Source organism: Panthera leo, chromosome A2 (genome assembly GCF_018350215.1).
Source record: "Panthera leo isolate Ple1 chromosome A2, P.leo_Ple1_pat1.1, whole genome shotgun sequence".
Classification (NCBI taxonomy): domain Eukaryota; kingdom Metazoa; phylum Chordata; class Mammalia; order Carnivora; family Felidae; genus Panthera; species Panthera leo.
This window is the reverse complement of record NC_056680.1, coordinates 114,696,582-114,712,530: the sequence shown is the minus strand read 5'-3', so window position 1 is coordinate 114,712,530 and position 15,949 is coordinate 114,696,582. Positions and strand designations below refer to the sequence as shown.

Sequence of the window (15,949 nt, the reverse complement as noted above, 5' to 3'; positions counted from 1 at the left end):
AAAAGTGTTTTCTGGTTTTTATTTTTATGTGTTGTCAATATATTTAAGTAAACCACAAAATATAATCAACCAACAGGGGTTTCCTAGGCATACATCACAGTCAAACAACTTAAAATCAATAAAAGAGTCCATCAGCTATGATTAAAATGTTTTATAATGTTCCACAATGAAGAGATCAGCACATTTTTAAAAACTAATTTCCAAGTCCTACACAGCACCACATACTCACCCACCATGCATCCTACATGAGAGAGTGTCTAAGCTAGAATTAAATAATTATGAGGAAAACACCACATTATTTTAAAGTCTAGTCTGGAAAAATTTGATAGTAATTGCTGTAACAATTTAAGGAGACTTTAATTTTACATATTTATAGTTCATAAGTCTATGTGTACAACCCTTTCTGTACTACATTTAAGCTATTATCATGAGTTTAATGACAATCTTACAGAATAGATATTTCATCTAGTCCCTTACCCTTAGCAGGCAATATAAAACACAGAGCTAATAGACTCTGCCCTAAGAGTCAGAGTTTACCAATCCTGTTCTATACTGCCCTTCTATCTAATATACTGATCTCCCAGGCTTTGAATCCTGCCTACCTAGAAAACTATACCCATGTCAACATCTCTACTTGACCAGTTCTCTAGAATTCTTTACTACCTGCTTTAACTTAAAAGATATATTCTGCTTAAATTCCTCATGAGTGGCACTGTCCTGCTTTTATTCTAACTCCTTTAAGTTTATTTATTTTGAGAGACAGAGAGTGAGGGAAAGAGAGAGCATGTGAGTGGAGGAGGGTCAGAGAGAAAGGGAAAGAGAGAATCCCAAGAAGGCTCCAGTTGTCAGCACAGCTGACAGGGGCTCGATCTCACAAACTGTGACATCATGACCTGGGCTGGAATCAGTCACACACTTAACCGATTCAGCCAACCGGGCACCCCTATTCTAACTCTTGAAACAACAGCTAAAACTGTTTTATCATTTAAGAAAATAAACACCTGTCATTCAAACAAGTGCCATGCAATGTACTGAATAGACATGAGGAAAAGAGAAAACAGAAACAAACATGCAAATTAATATAAACATTAAAATACAATATGCCAATACTAAAGACAATCTTGAGGAAAAGTTCTAACATTACCCAGAAACTATTCATCAGGAACATTTTCATAGTAAGGATAAATTTAACACTAACACACGATTGTACCATCACTTTTAACCCTCTCTGCAGAGTAGTAATTTTCAGGGGCAACAAAGCTTACCATGTACTTAAGTAATCCTATTTCAGGAAAAAGGAGAGGCAGCTCAGGAAACCATTTATGTACCAAGCTATTCAGCTTCTCCTAAATTTAAAAAATATTTTTATTAAGGATATATATGTGTATATATATATTGATATATATATATAGGTCATATATATTCAATTGTGACATGTTGGTCTTCAGGAAAAAAAAACATACCAGTAACTCCCTTATTGTATCTCTAACAAGATACATAATCTATTGTATATAGATAGCCTAATAAGATACATAATCACTGACTTTGCCTTCTACCACAAGAAATATCATCTTGGATCTCAATGACCGAGTCATCTTGGATCTCAATTACCATCTTACTAATAGAAGAAAAACTTAATTACCAATTTTACTCTTGGTATACATAAATAGGCACAATATCTTGCCTAAAATCAAAGTATATAATCACTTCCAAGCTAAAATGAAAATGTGTGTTGATAACATCAATTTGTATCATAGAATTGTCATCATTTCTCAAAATATTAAGAACACACTTAACATTTTAAAATAATAGTTATTTCATTTAGGAGAGAAAAAATCATAAAAGCCTTGAAAGAAGAAACAAATATGCAGCCCTACAAAAGCTACTGTGAAGCAAATGTGAAAACTGAGGATACTTAGAAAAGTCACTTGTCACATTTATTAAGTAAAACTTTTGGATACTTGTCAAGTCACTGGGAGACAGCTATTTATCCAAGGTTCATAAGGTAAATAATTAAATACACATAAGGTAAATAATTAAATACACAGTCAGATGAGATTACTATAAACTATAACACTTTAAATGTGTATTATTTTCATTGTATTTTTAACGTTCAAAGCAGTGTCTACCTTACTTGTTCCCCATAACATCCATGAAACATAAAATAGTCTTTCCATTTTAAAATGGAAAAGATCCTTCCATTTTAAAAAGAAAATACACTCACAAACTCTCCTAAATATTAGCATAAGAATAGAGACTTAAAGAGGTAATTTCCCCCCAAAAATCAGGTAGTTGCATTCTGTTATATTCTTCAACTAAATTATGCTGCCCCATTAGTGTTTTCATTGCAGCATTACGTTAAAACAGTGTTCATTTAGATTTTAATAAAGGAAAAAATCTTTAGCTTTGTATGAAACAGAAAACATGCAGTATGCAAAAGTATGTTTGTGTTATAATCTTGATTCTTGCAAAAACAGGCAGAAAGTAGACTAAAAGGAAGTTAAGTAAAAAGTTAACAGTGATTACTACTGTTATAACTGTATGGAAAAGTTACAGGTGATTTTTTTCCTCTTTATAATTTTCTGTGATTTCCACATTTGGTACAATGGTTATGAATTATTTTCTCATCAGAAATTAATTTCTAAAGTCACATAAACATTACTATGCAAACATAACTATGCCAATATAATCTCCAGCCTTGTCATTATAGTCTACTTCATAAAATAGATATATGAATTCAATTTCTAGAGTAAGAACTAATTCAAAACTTCAAAGAATTAAATACTTACATATTCCTCCTGCTCACGATAAACTTCCTGAAAGACACTATTGCGCAAGTCAGTTATTTCTTGTTTTATTTTCTCAATTTCAGATCCATCATGGTCATCCGACTTTAACCAGAAAGAAAAAAGTGACCTTACAGGTTTATTAAAGTAGACTCAAAACAAGTCTTCCTAGTATACTAGAATATAACTTCTATAACAAATCGCTCTGATTTCTATGTATCCTTCTGTACCTAGCACATAACAGACCCTCATAACACCCACTGAATTAATATTTATTACTTTATTCTAACACTGATTTTTCCCAAACCTACAAAAAGGATTAAAAACTAAAGACATAAATCAACACAGATTTTTCTGGTCTCTTAATTTGCTATACATTTTCTCCAAGAAGATGACCAACTGCCATCACAAAGTAAATGTCAAGAATAGGAACAAGAATACAATTACATTCCCTGGAATTGTTTTCTACATGAGATTTGGTTAAAAAAAAAAAAAATGACTAAATGTATGGTATGTCTATTAAAGGAAAGACAATGTAGGACTCACAAAGACTCCACAAAACTCCAATAATAAATTAGCCACCTTAAAAAGTACGTGTGTTTTCAACATTGTATTTCTCCAAGTTAAAAAATTTCAACTAAAAAAGACCCCATTCCCCACAGCCCAAAATAGAATAAGAAGCTAGAAAAATCTTTAAACCATTAAATTAGTTTCACTTCAAGCCCAATTAAGTGCTCCAAAGAGGAAGAGAGACAGTTCAAGTTGGATTAAGATATAATGAGGATTCCTTTTGTCTGTAAATCAAATCCTCAAGGGAACCCAAGGAATTACAAATTTATTCAATTTCAAACCTAAAGAAGAAGGTTAGTCCAGATTAGAGTGTCTTAATTCTTCCAGTTCTATTATCACATGAAAACAACTTAGTATATTCACAAGAAATAGTTTGTCTAGCCATTAAAAAGAGAGCTAACAAAAAACATCATGATCTTAAAAATACTTTAGGACAAAATTCTACCTTTAGAGGAGTACCTTGCTTTAATAGGTGTATATTATAACAGGTATTGTAACAGTCTAAACCAAAAGAAGTTTTAAATTATTTTCAAGGATTTACAGTTACTAAAAACCAAGGCAGCAATATAAAATGTTTCTAAAGAAGATTTAATGACATGGTAAAATGTTTACACTATTAATATAATAATTTTACTTACATACAAAGAAAAAACATGAAATATATAAAACAAAATGTAAATAATGGTTCTCCTATTTTAAAGAATGTATTTACACATTACTTTGACGAAGCAGAGTAAAATGAGGTACACACAGAATTCAGCAAGAGCCAAGAGTTTCCTTACTTCTTCCAAATTATTCTTTTCAACCAATTTCCATCTCAGTCGAGCTTTTAAATTTTTCAGTGTCTTTTTAATGGACAGCAAGTGATCCACATTGGGGCTTTTATTTAAATATTCGATAATCTGCCTCTTAAACTAGTAAGAAAAAAAGTTACTGTATTTTCAAAACATAGACAACAATATTTACTGAAGTCACTTACTGACCATTTATTATATTTCTATTAAAATTCAACTAGTATTGAACTGAGTTCAGAATGAAATAAGAAATTCTACAATTTTCAACAAGACAATTCTACTAACTGATTTCTTAGTTACCACATTTCTTTTCAGAAGAGTATCAGTCCCAGCAATCAAAGTAGCAAAGGGTAAAGAAATATTTCATGCTGAGACCCACAATGAGACACATTTTGCTAGAGATGATGCAAACTGGGATTTCTAGTGAGGATGTAAACTGAAATTACCTTTCCCCAAAGTAGTTTGACAATATGTATCAAGTTTTAAGAGTGTTCATTCCTTTTGGGACACCTGGGTGGCTCAGTAGACTAAGTGTACACTCTTGATTTCAGCTGAGGTCATGATCTCCGATTTCGTGAGATACAGCCTCACATCAGGCTCCTTGACAGCACAGAGCCTGCTTGGGATTCTTTCTCTCTCCCTCTCTCTGTCCCTCCCTCTCCCTCTCTCTCTCTCTCTCTCATAATAAGCTCTAAAGACAAATGTTCATTCCTTTTGACTTAGTAATTAACAATTTTTGGGAATCTATCTTAAAAACACACAAAATTATGCAAAAGAGTATGTACAGTGTTACTCATGGTTAAAAAAAATTAGAAGTAACCTGAATATCTAACACAGATGAAAGGTTAAATCATGTTATACATCTATGCAAATGATGATGTTACAGTTGCTCAAAATGACAGTATAGAAGAATCATTAATCACATAGGCAATATTCATAATACACCGTTAAGAAACATCTTCAAAACAACTTACAACACAATGCAATCAATGCACAAGACATATATATATATATATATATATATATATATATATATATATACATATATATATATATAAATACACACACACACACACACGTGTGTGTGTGTGTGTGTGTATAAGTCACCATCCAAAAAGAAAATACTCTGAAACTGGCACTGATCATTAGTCAAGGGGATTATAATCGATATTTTTACTTCTCCTTATCTTTCTGTTTTTAGCAAATTTTCTACTGTAAACTTGTATAGGCATAAAGATAACAATGGTTTTTTTTTTTGTTTTGTCTCCATTATACTTATTTTTTTATTCTTGATTATTTATTCTACACAGACATTTAGAATAGAGCAAGGACTCATCAAGTTTAGTTGAATATTACATACTGCCTCTAATTTAGTCCCACAGATGAAACCACACTAAGTTTAAACATAAGTAACATTACCACAAGTAACATTATCCATGTTCTGGATACCCATCACCAGGGAAATGTTAAACCCCAATGATACAGATTTAAACCTCAAAAGTATCATTCTAACTATAAGGTTTTTTGGTTTTGGTTTTGTTTTTTGATTTACCAAATTGGGATCTTCACAGATCCTGACACAGATTTCTTTCTTTTTTGTTTTTAAAAATTTCAAGTTTTTATTTTAATTCTACTTAGGTAACACAGAGTTTTAATATTAGTTTCAAAAATAGATTTTAGTGATCTATCACTTACATAGAACACTCAGGGCTCATCACAGTAAGTGCTCTCTCAATACCCATCACCCATTTAGTGCATCACCCATCCACCTCCTCTCCAGCAATCCTCAGTTTGCTCTCCATAGTTAAGAGTCTCTTATGGTTTGTCTCCCTCTCTTCTTTTTTCTTCCTTTCCCCTATGTTCATCTGTTTTGTTTCTTAAATTCCACGAGTGAAATCGTATGGTATTTGTCTTTCTCTGACTTATTTCACTTAGCATAATACACTGTAGCTCCATCCACATCATCCATGTCATTGCAAATGGCAAAATTTCATTATTTTTGATGACTAATATTCCATTGTGTGTCTATGCATATATATGTGTCTATGGATATATACACCCCCCACATCTTTACCCAGCAACTGCACTACTAGGTATTTCTACAAAGGATAGAAAAATAGGGATTCAAAGGGGCACATGTACCCTGATGTTTATAGTGGCATTATCAACAATAGTCAAATTATGGAAAGAACCCAAATGTCCAACAACTAATGAATTAATAAAGAAGATGTGGTAAAGGTTAGGTTTTAAAGAATACAAGGAAATCAAAGATTTATAACAATCAAAAAATTCAACATTTTTTATCAACTAAATTGTTATTTCCACTGTAGGGTGAATTTAATTACAAATCAGCTAACAATGGCTACACTGTTTTCCTAGCAATAATAAATAATTACCTACACACTGGATATTAAACTATTTGAAAAAAAACTTAAGTCCTAAAAAATTCAAAGCATCAATATATAAGACCAAAAAAATAAAGCATAATCCAACCTCAATACTGTCCTTGTACTTGGATTGTACTGTAGCGATAAGCCTTTCCTCTAAACGGATCTTTTGTAGTACTTGACTATATGTATTTAAAATGATCTCCTTGTCTGCATCACCTTGCTCCTAAGTGAAATAAATCATACATATGGAATTACTGACAAAAGAGTATCCAAAATAATTTAAACCTACAATAACAATGAATAAACTTTAAAATGTTGCCTTTAAGAAATTTCTATTTCAAAGTATTTCTTAAGCATGTATCTTTTTCTAAGCAAAAGAGAGATTGATGTCAAAGATGTTCATATAGGAAATTTTGCTCCCATTACACTATTATTCCTATACCTTTCTAGAGTAGTACTAAAGGAAATCAGGGATACCACTCCATTAAATGTAGGAACTAAACAGAACTTCAACACTTTAAATTATTTTTAGAAATCATCTATTAAACACTTCTAAAATCAAGTCTGACAAAGAAGTAACTTCCAGTTATAAAATAAATATGTCATGGAGATGAAAAGTACAGCACAGAAAACATAGTCAATAATACTGCAATAATGTTACAAAATAAACATACGGTGACTAAGCTTATCCTGGTGAGCACTGTGTGATGTACAGAATTGTCAAATTACTATTTTGTACACCTGAAACTAATATAATGCTATATATTAATCATACTTCAACAATAAAATAATAAAATAATAAAATTAAAGTTTGACTAAACCTTCTAAATACAGACTATTTGAAAATAGGGAAATATAGTAACATAGATGTATTTTTTAACGCTAATCTGAATAAGGTTGCAAGAGGTAAAAAAGAAATAAGTAAAATGAACAACATAACCAATGAGACTTTTGTAAGCCGCCTGAAAAACTGGGAAGGAGTCCCAGTAAGCAATAATAACATTACAAAATGCTCTTTTGAGGAGTTATACTAATTTCTAACTTGGCACAGCAATAGAGAACATACACAGTACCTAAAGGAAGATACTAATCAGTCTTGTGTATATACTTCGAAAGCTCTCCCAGATTTTATTTCAATTTTTCACAAATTCTAAAGAGTCTTTCTCTTTGAGTATGATAAACCCAAGAATCAAATGACACAGAAAGCTGATACACTCAGATTAAGAACAATTTTCCTAGAATTTTTCCTAGAATTAATTTCCTAGGAGTTTTCCTAGAATTAAACATTAGGCTTTATTTTTAATGTGAAAAGTCCTATTAAATGAAAATATTACTCTGTGGAAGAATAAGAGTTTGCATTGTTCTTGGACTAGAACTTGGATTAGAACTTGACAGGGTTAAAAAAAAAAAAGAACTTGACAGTGTTACTATTTTAAATAGGTCTATAAGAAGAAAACTAAGATCAGTCTTCATACTTTCTAAATAGGAAGAGAAACTATATTGCTTCAAAGGAAGCAATAATAAAGACTAACAATACTCACAATCAGAGATAGCTCCAGCTCTTTGCAGACACTTGACTCAGTCTTCTCTAGGATTTCATCAATAACACCAATTGTGTCTTCAGAAGTTAGTGGTTCTTCCACAGAGAGATCGAAAGCCTCATTTGCAAAAAATTAAAACACGAAATATCTCATTTAATTATTTCAATTAGTATTGTGTCCTTATACCTAGAACAGAGCATTAGCCTATGCACTGGGCAATGTGGCAGAAATAAGGATACACAAGAAAGATAAACTACCCTCACAAAACTTACACATCAAAGAAGAAAAGGTAAGGGGCACCAGGGTGGCTCAGTCAGTTAAGCATCTAACTCTTGATTTTGGGTCAGGTCATGATCTCACAGTTCGTGAGACTGAGCCCCCACGCTGGGCTGTGCAGACTGCTTGGGATTCTCTCTCTCCCTGTGTCTCTGCCCCTCCCCTGCTCACATGCACACTCTCACTCTCAAAATAAATAGACATTAAAAAAAAAAAGTACACACATATTACACACTAAATACAGATTTTTTTTAACATAATCTGTGGTTAAGAGACAGAAGAGGACAATACAGAGGAAAAGTATGAAAAGAAACAAACAAACAGAAATAAGACCAAGATTTGGGGGGAGAGGGGAAAGTAAAAGAAGCAGTCTAACTAAAAGCTGGTAGGAATCTTGGGGCACCTGGGTGGCTTAGTCAGTTAAGTGACCAACTCTCAATTTCAGCTCAGGTCATGATCTTACAGTCCATCTCATGAGATGGAGCCCCACATCAGGCTCCATGCTGAGGGTGGAGCCTGCTTAGGATTCTCGCTTCCTCTGCCCCTCCCCCAAGTGCATGTACACACACGCATGCACACACATGCTTTCACACTATCTAAAACAAAAAACAAAAAACTGGTAGGAAACTTAAGTGCTCAGGTGAAAAGTTAAAAGCTGATAAACAGTAAGCAGACAATGTCAGGCCTTTCAAATAAAAAAGGCCTATAATTATACCTGGTATTTGGTGATGACCTGCTAAGTATTTAGCAATCTGGAGATTAAAAACTAAAAATTAAACCCAGATGACTTCCATCTCATTAGGAAAACAAAGGTATTTTCTATCAGGAAATAGACTTTATTAAAATAAAGTGTTAAACAGAATAAAATCAAGGGCCCAAATTATAGAACATAAAGGTCATAACTAGTCACTTTGATTTCAGAGATTCAGATATGTGATTATGGAGATATGGATTTGGGAAACAGCTATGGAAATGAAAGAAAAGGGTAAGTGAAAGTTAACCTAATCAGAGAGACAATTCTGATCAATAACATAAGAAGACAAAGAAATAACTTAGTTATACTAATATATCTACTAAGAAGTGCCAAAAATGAAGAGTTCTGGAAGTAGCTGGAGATTAAAGACTTTTTTTCCAAAACAAAGCTAGAAATGCATATTTGTAAATCATTCACACAGATAAATGCCACCACGGATGTCCCTGCCCTTGCTGAGAAGGTTGTAAAGCAGACAGAAGAACAGAAAAAACAGAGAATCAGTATCAAAATGAGGCTGAAATTTAACTAGGTTTCTGAGCTCATTATACAAAACCATATGCCCCCAAAGCTTTTAGAAAATTACATGGTGTTTTTACAGTAATAAATAAGAACTAAAAAGAATGATACACAAAACACCTTTTCTAATATCTAGTATCAACTAAGACTAGTGTTCTTCACTTATTTCAGATATCTTTAAGGTATTTAAGATCTCTAGAATGGAAAAGATTTAAACACTGCCAAACAATTCACATATTTTAAGCATGACTAGTCAGTCAACTAATGTTAAAACATGTCTTGTTAAAAAGGAAACTAAACGAAGAGAAAGCTCTACTACCCTCTAAAACACATGTATATACAGTTACACTACAGCTATAGAATATACACTACAACTTGTAATAAATTCCAGTAATACTGTCTTATACCCACAACAGCTTACTGAAGCTGTTTTCATATATACTCCTAGACAATAGAAATATGTAGATCCCTCACTCCTTCACCCCAGCCCTGTTCTCCTCAATCCCTTTCCTCCTTTTTCCCTCAGAAAAGTAGTAAATTATATTTGAAAAATTATTCCTAAAAAGCCCACATTCCCTGGTTTATGCTGCAACACCAACACCACCACTGGGCAGGAGCTCTTATTACCTTTACAGTGTTCTGGAACCATCCTACAAGACGTTGTAGAGAAACCTCTGTTTCACTTCTAACACTGGTGAACTCCTCTCTTTTATCACACTTCCAGTCATAAAATTTCTTAAGTATTTCTTCAGAGTTCACCCCTTCTTTGGCCTTTCCATATACTGCCTCTAAAGAGGTTGACAAATCCTACAGAAAGATATTTCTATTAAAGTTTATTAACTTCATATTAGGATTCAAACACTATATTATAATCTGTGAGACATAAAAGTAGTATGTTGAATCCCTGTCCTTGAGAATCTTATAAATAAAACTTAGAAAAAGTTAGGTATGAAAGCATAAAACTACCTAGAAGATGATTTACTTGGACTATAATAGTGTAAGTTAGACAATTCTATTAAGGAAGACACTGAACATATACATGTACTTAAAAAGCATTTTTTAAAGGACTAGATGAGACCTTAGAGCTTAGTTGCTCTCTCTAGGAATCAAACTCTAAAAATGTTGCTGAGGGACACCTGGGTGACTCAGTTAGTTGAGCATCCAACTCTTGATTTCGGCTCAGGTCATGATCTCAGGATCATGAGATTGAGTCCCACATTGGGCTCCATGCTCAGTGTGGAGCCTGCTTGGGATTTTCTCTCTCTCTCCCTCTGCCCCTTTCCCCACTCATGCTCTGTCTCTTTCTCTCTCTCTCAATTTTTTAAAAAAATTTTTTTTAAAAATTAGAAATGTCACTGAAGCAAGAGGAAAACTTAAAAGGTCCCAGAAATTTTTATCACAAAACTCTTAAGAAACCTTTGGAAAGACAGAAGACAGTTGGTGCTTAGCAAACAATGAATATAATCACTGCAAAGTGGGAAAAAGCCTGCACCACAACAGAAAATAGCATGTAGGAAAAGTAAACCTTCTTCATATGCCCTTCTCTCTCACACCAGAAAGCAGAAGTACAAAGCAAGAAGCAATGGGTTTATACAAGTACAGTATAGGAACCTAGATGAGGCAAAAACTGATAACCAGTACAGAAAAGTTGCCCACTCCTAAACACTTTTCTTCTCTTTTCCCATGAATACCTGGTAGCATTTACACCCAAGGGTAGTAGCCCTGGAAAACAGTAGTTAGTGGCTGAGGCAGAGGGACTGGGAGGTCCACTGAACAGTAAGATCCTCTACAAGAAAAGCCAACAGGAAGTATCTGAACCCAGATTGTAACCCTAGAAGCTCTGACAAACTATCCCATCCTATTCCCTAAACCACCCGAAGTCTTTTAAGTTATGGTCCAAACTTTCACCCCTTCCTAGGACCCCTCTACCACCCTATCCCATACCTACAAAACAGCACAAAACTAAGACAGCTTATAGTTTTCAAAGGGAATATAAGATCTTTGAAAGGAGGTTCAGAGGAGGGTGAAATGTGTGAATAAAACAAGAACTCTGAAAGAAATATAACAAATTAAGTCACCTTATAAAAAGGAAAGTCACGAACTCAAAACAAGCATAACAAATACTCTCAACAAAAAGAAATATTGAAAATACAAAGCAAAACCAATTATTTACAAACAAAAACCAACTGAAGTTATTAAGAATAAAAAAATAATCTTTGAAATAAATAACACAATGGGTTGGTTAAGCTGCAAAAAGGATACAGCTAGAGAACCAATTAGTGAGCTAGATGGTTAAGTCAAGGATTCCTCAGATACCTCCAAAAAGACACAGAAAAGGATAAAAAACAGAAAAAAAATGGATTAACAATTAAAATATGTAGAGAACATTCTGTTAAATCTCCATTTAACAGAAGTCTCAGAATGAGAAAAAGTAAATGGGGGGAAAGGAGGAATAGTTATCAAATATTTATCAAATATTTCCTAAAGAAAGATATAAAACCTCAGACTAAATTGACTCAGATTAAATCTAAACTTAAATATGTTTAGTGCAATTTAAGGAACAAAGTCAAGGGCAAATGTTAAAGTTTCCAGTGAGGGAAAAGGTCACAGAACAAAAGGCAGACTGATACCAACAACAATGGAAATAAGAAAACAACGGATTACTGTTGTCAAAAGCTTGAAGGAAAAATGGGCTTTGGACCTAATATTTTATAGCCAACTAAACAAATGTTTAAAGTGCTTAAATGTAAGCAATTATTTTAGTGTTTAAATAAGATATCCTGAGACATTTAATACCTCACAAAAATCAACCCCACAAAGACCTCTTTGAAAGCACTCTTAGAGAAAATACTTTCATACACAGAGAAAGATCAAAAGATACCAACAACTTATAAAACAAGAATGAGGCGATAACTCTAATATTTTTTATCTGAGTTATCCTATACAATACCCATAACACTCTGTGCCTAAAATCCTAAACAACTGTGGTTGTTTGGTTACCCGAACTGGGAAAGGGAAATTCAGAGGAGGAAGACACACCACAGGCAAGTGAGAATGTTCTAAGATACAGGGGGAGAAGGTAGAAAAGAAGGGAAAAAAAAGAATCCATGATAAAAATACAAAATAATTACAGAAATAAGTTCTATTAAAACAGTAATTACAAATACATAAATCAAGTTACCCATCAAAAGATAATTTTATACATTAGATTCTTTTAAAAAATGATCCATTAGTTGGGGCACCTACGTGGCTTAGTCAGTTAAGCCTCCGACCTTTGATTTCAGCTCAGGTCATGACACAGCTCATGAGTTTGAGCCCCACATCAGGCTCTGCACTAACAGTGTACAGCCTGCTTGGGATTCTCTCTCTCTCCCTCTTTCTCTGCCCCTCCCCGGCTCAAGCTTAGTCTCTCTCTCTCTCTCTCTCTTTCTCAAAATCAGTAAACTTCAAAAAAAAAAAAAAAAAATGAGCCATTAGCATGTTGTCTAAGAAAGACATTTAATTTAAAACAAAGGATGGGAAAAAGGAAAGATCTACAAAGCAATTATTAACCAAAAAAAAAGGTGGAATAGGAATTATTAAAGGAAACAATATTTTAACACCACAAGGGAAAAACAAAGTTATATAGTGGTTAAAAAGAAAACCAAGTTTAAGGGCATCTGGGTGGCTCAGTCGGCTAAGCATTTGAGTCTGGCTCAGGTCACAATCTTATGGTTCGTGGGTTTGAGCCCAGTGTCAGGCTCTGTGCTGACAGCTTGGAGCCTGGAGCCTGCTTCAGATTCTGTGTCTCCCTCTCTCTCTCTGCCTCTCTCTCTCTGTCTCTCTCAAAAACAAATAAGCATTAAAAAAAATTTTTTTAATAAATAAATAAACATCCCGGAGTTAAATGAAGAAAGGCTGAGGACTTTTAGAGAAAAATTTTAAACATCATTAAAGGAGACAATAAAAAAAAAAAAGATCGGAATAAGTGAGGAGAAAAATTATGTTAATAGGTAGAATGATAATACTGTCATGCCCGTTAACTCCAAATTAAAGTCATTGCTAGGATGGAGAGAAAGGGCTGAAGACAAAGTTCCATAACATCCTATAGCTATTATACTCTAGCTCCTAATCCTGGATCTTAAAAGCCCTAAAACTCAAGGATCAGGACTCTTGTAACTCTTGACGTGACCCTACCAGATTTTCTGCTAAAAACAGGGATTCACATGCCTGCTACTGCTTCTGTCTCTATGAGTTTTCCCAGTGAATGCTGCTCTAGCAAGCATGATGTGTCTGACCATTTTACCTTATTTGCAAGATAGACACACACACATATATATAAATATTAAATAGATAAATGTAAAATTTTAATTTTATTAAAAAAATCAGAATTCATCAAAGAAGACAAGAAAAAATTTAGCAGCCATCAGTACTATCTGAGGTCTCTTGGTAAATGCTCATTTCACCTCTCAAATGATAAACGTATTTTAATGTATATATAATATATTTTTGAATTCTAACCTGCAATGTTTTCAAGCGTTTATTAAGAGGTAACTCATCTACTTCCAGAATAAAAACTTCTACTGCCATGTTCAGCTTCTGTTGCACTTCATTTCTTCTGGCAATCAAAATACTCACTTCATTCTGGAAAAAGAAAACAAAGAATAACCGTCATTAATACATCAGGTTTTTTTTTTTACATACTGACCTATATTAAAAAAAATTATCTCTTAAAGTGAATAAAATTTAACATTATAGGAGCGCCTGGATGGCTCAGTCGGTTAAGCATCCCACTCTTGGTTTTGGCTCAGATCATGATCTCACAGTTTCATGAGTTCAAGCCCCAGGTAGCACTCTGTACTGACAATGCAGAGCCTGCTTGGGATTCTGTCTCCCACTCTCTCTGCCCATCCTTACTTGCACTGTCTCTGTCTCTCTCAAAATAAATAAATTAATTTTAAAAAATTTAACATTATGTTCTTCAAACACAGTAGCCTTTAAGACAAATCTCTCAAAAACAAACAAAAAAAGACAACTATATCTCTCCTGAGATCGCCAAACTCAGAGTTCTTTCCCTTAATTAGAAATAAGTTATTTAACAATCCTGCTAATTTTTCCTGTTATTTGTGCAACAATGAAATTTTTGTTTTTCTTAAGAAAATTATACAAGTTCTATTATTAATTACACACTACCTCCCTCCTACTCCCATTCCACCCTCAATTCCTTCATCTACTTATCCTTCAAGATTCAGTTAATCTCCACCATAGTAAAACCTCCAATTTGCCTAGGTAGATAGAGATATCCAAGAACCCCATACATGATTTCTATTATAGTACTTATCAAACTATATTGAAACTATTTGTATATCTATCCCATACCCAAGAAGGATAGAGAAGATCATGTCTTAAACAAATCTGTATCTTTGCTACCTATAACAATATCTGGCATGAACACTTAAAAGCTTTAGTTTTAGGGGTTCCTGGGTGGTTCAGTCAGTTAAGCATCTGACTTTGGCTCAGGTCATGATCTCATGGTTCATGGGTTCAAACCCCATATTGGTCTCTGTGCTGACAGCTCAGAACCTGGAGCCTGCTTCAGATCTGTGTCTCTCTCTCTCTCTGCTCCTCCCCCACTCATGCTGTGTTCTCTTTCTCTCTCTCAAAAATAAATAAACATTAAAAAAATTTTTAAAGCTTGAATTTTAGAATATTTTTTGTGTCCACCCAATCAGACCATTTTATAGCTCTATAGACTAAAGAAAAGAATCTCTTCATCAAAAATACAAATACATAAATGAAAATAACAATACTAAAACCCAAATTAAGTTCAATAAGGGCAATAAAATGGCAACTCTGAGTGGCAGTTATGACTCTGTATTTATCCAATAATCCACTCTTCGGCCTATCAAATGAGCTTTAGGGCAATGAAGCCTAAAAGTAAGTCCTGAAAATATTAGCAATAAGTAGAAACATATATCACTTTAATAAAAAAATCACATTTGTTCTACTAAAATACTAAGTCCTGGAGCTACATTAAGCCCTCTTCCTTTCTGTCTTGAATCACTGTCCTATGCTCAAACCAGAAAAACAAAAGTTAAAAAACAGTTCTTATTCATCTTATTACATGAAAATACATTATGAAATATTTTAATATTGATGATACAGTTTAAATGGGGAGAGAATAAATATACTCTGCAGTCAGACATACCTGGGTTGAAATTCCATATTAACACTTAGAGCTAAGTAATCTTCAGCAATTTCCTTAAGCTACGTGGGCCTCAATTTCCTCATTTATAAATAAGAGCAAAAATGTCCTTTTAAAAGTGTAAGAAAAAGTTTATAA

General features: G+C 33.4%; 1 protein-coding gene across 3 annotated transcripts in view; it reads right to left on the bottom strand.

Moving 5' to 3' along the window:
- Positions 1 to 15,949, bottom strand: part of STK31 (serine/threonine kinase 31) — a 76,129-nt gene that overhangs the window by 28,720 nt on the left and 31,460 nt on the right. For 2 of the 3 annotated variants that reach the window (XM_042920309.1, XM_042920315.1), the window contains exons 11-17: positions 14,128 to 14,250; positions 10,255 to 10,434; positions 8,082 to 8,198; positions 6,644 to 6,763; positions 4,139 to 4,270; positions 2,790 to 2,891; positions 1,266 to 1,346 (exon numbers count right to left, since the gene is read on the bottom strand). In XM_042920309.1, coding sequence (XP_042776243.1) covers positions 1,266 to 1,346; positions 2,790 to 2,891; positions 4,139 to 4,270; positions 6,644 to 6,763; positions 8,082 to 8,198; positions 10,255 to 10,434; positions 14,128 to 14,250 — 855 coding nt within the window. The remainder of the gene's footprint in view (positions 1 to 1,265; positions 1,347 to 2,789; positions 2,892 to 4,138; positions 4,271 to 6,643; positions 6,764 to 8,081; positions 8,199 to 10,254; positions 10,435 to 14,127; positions 14,251 to 15,949) is intronic. The other variant, XM_042920321.1, reaches the window with a different exon arrangement.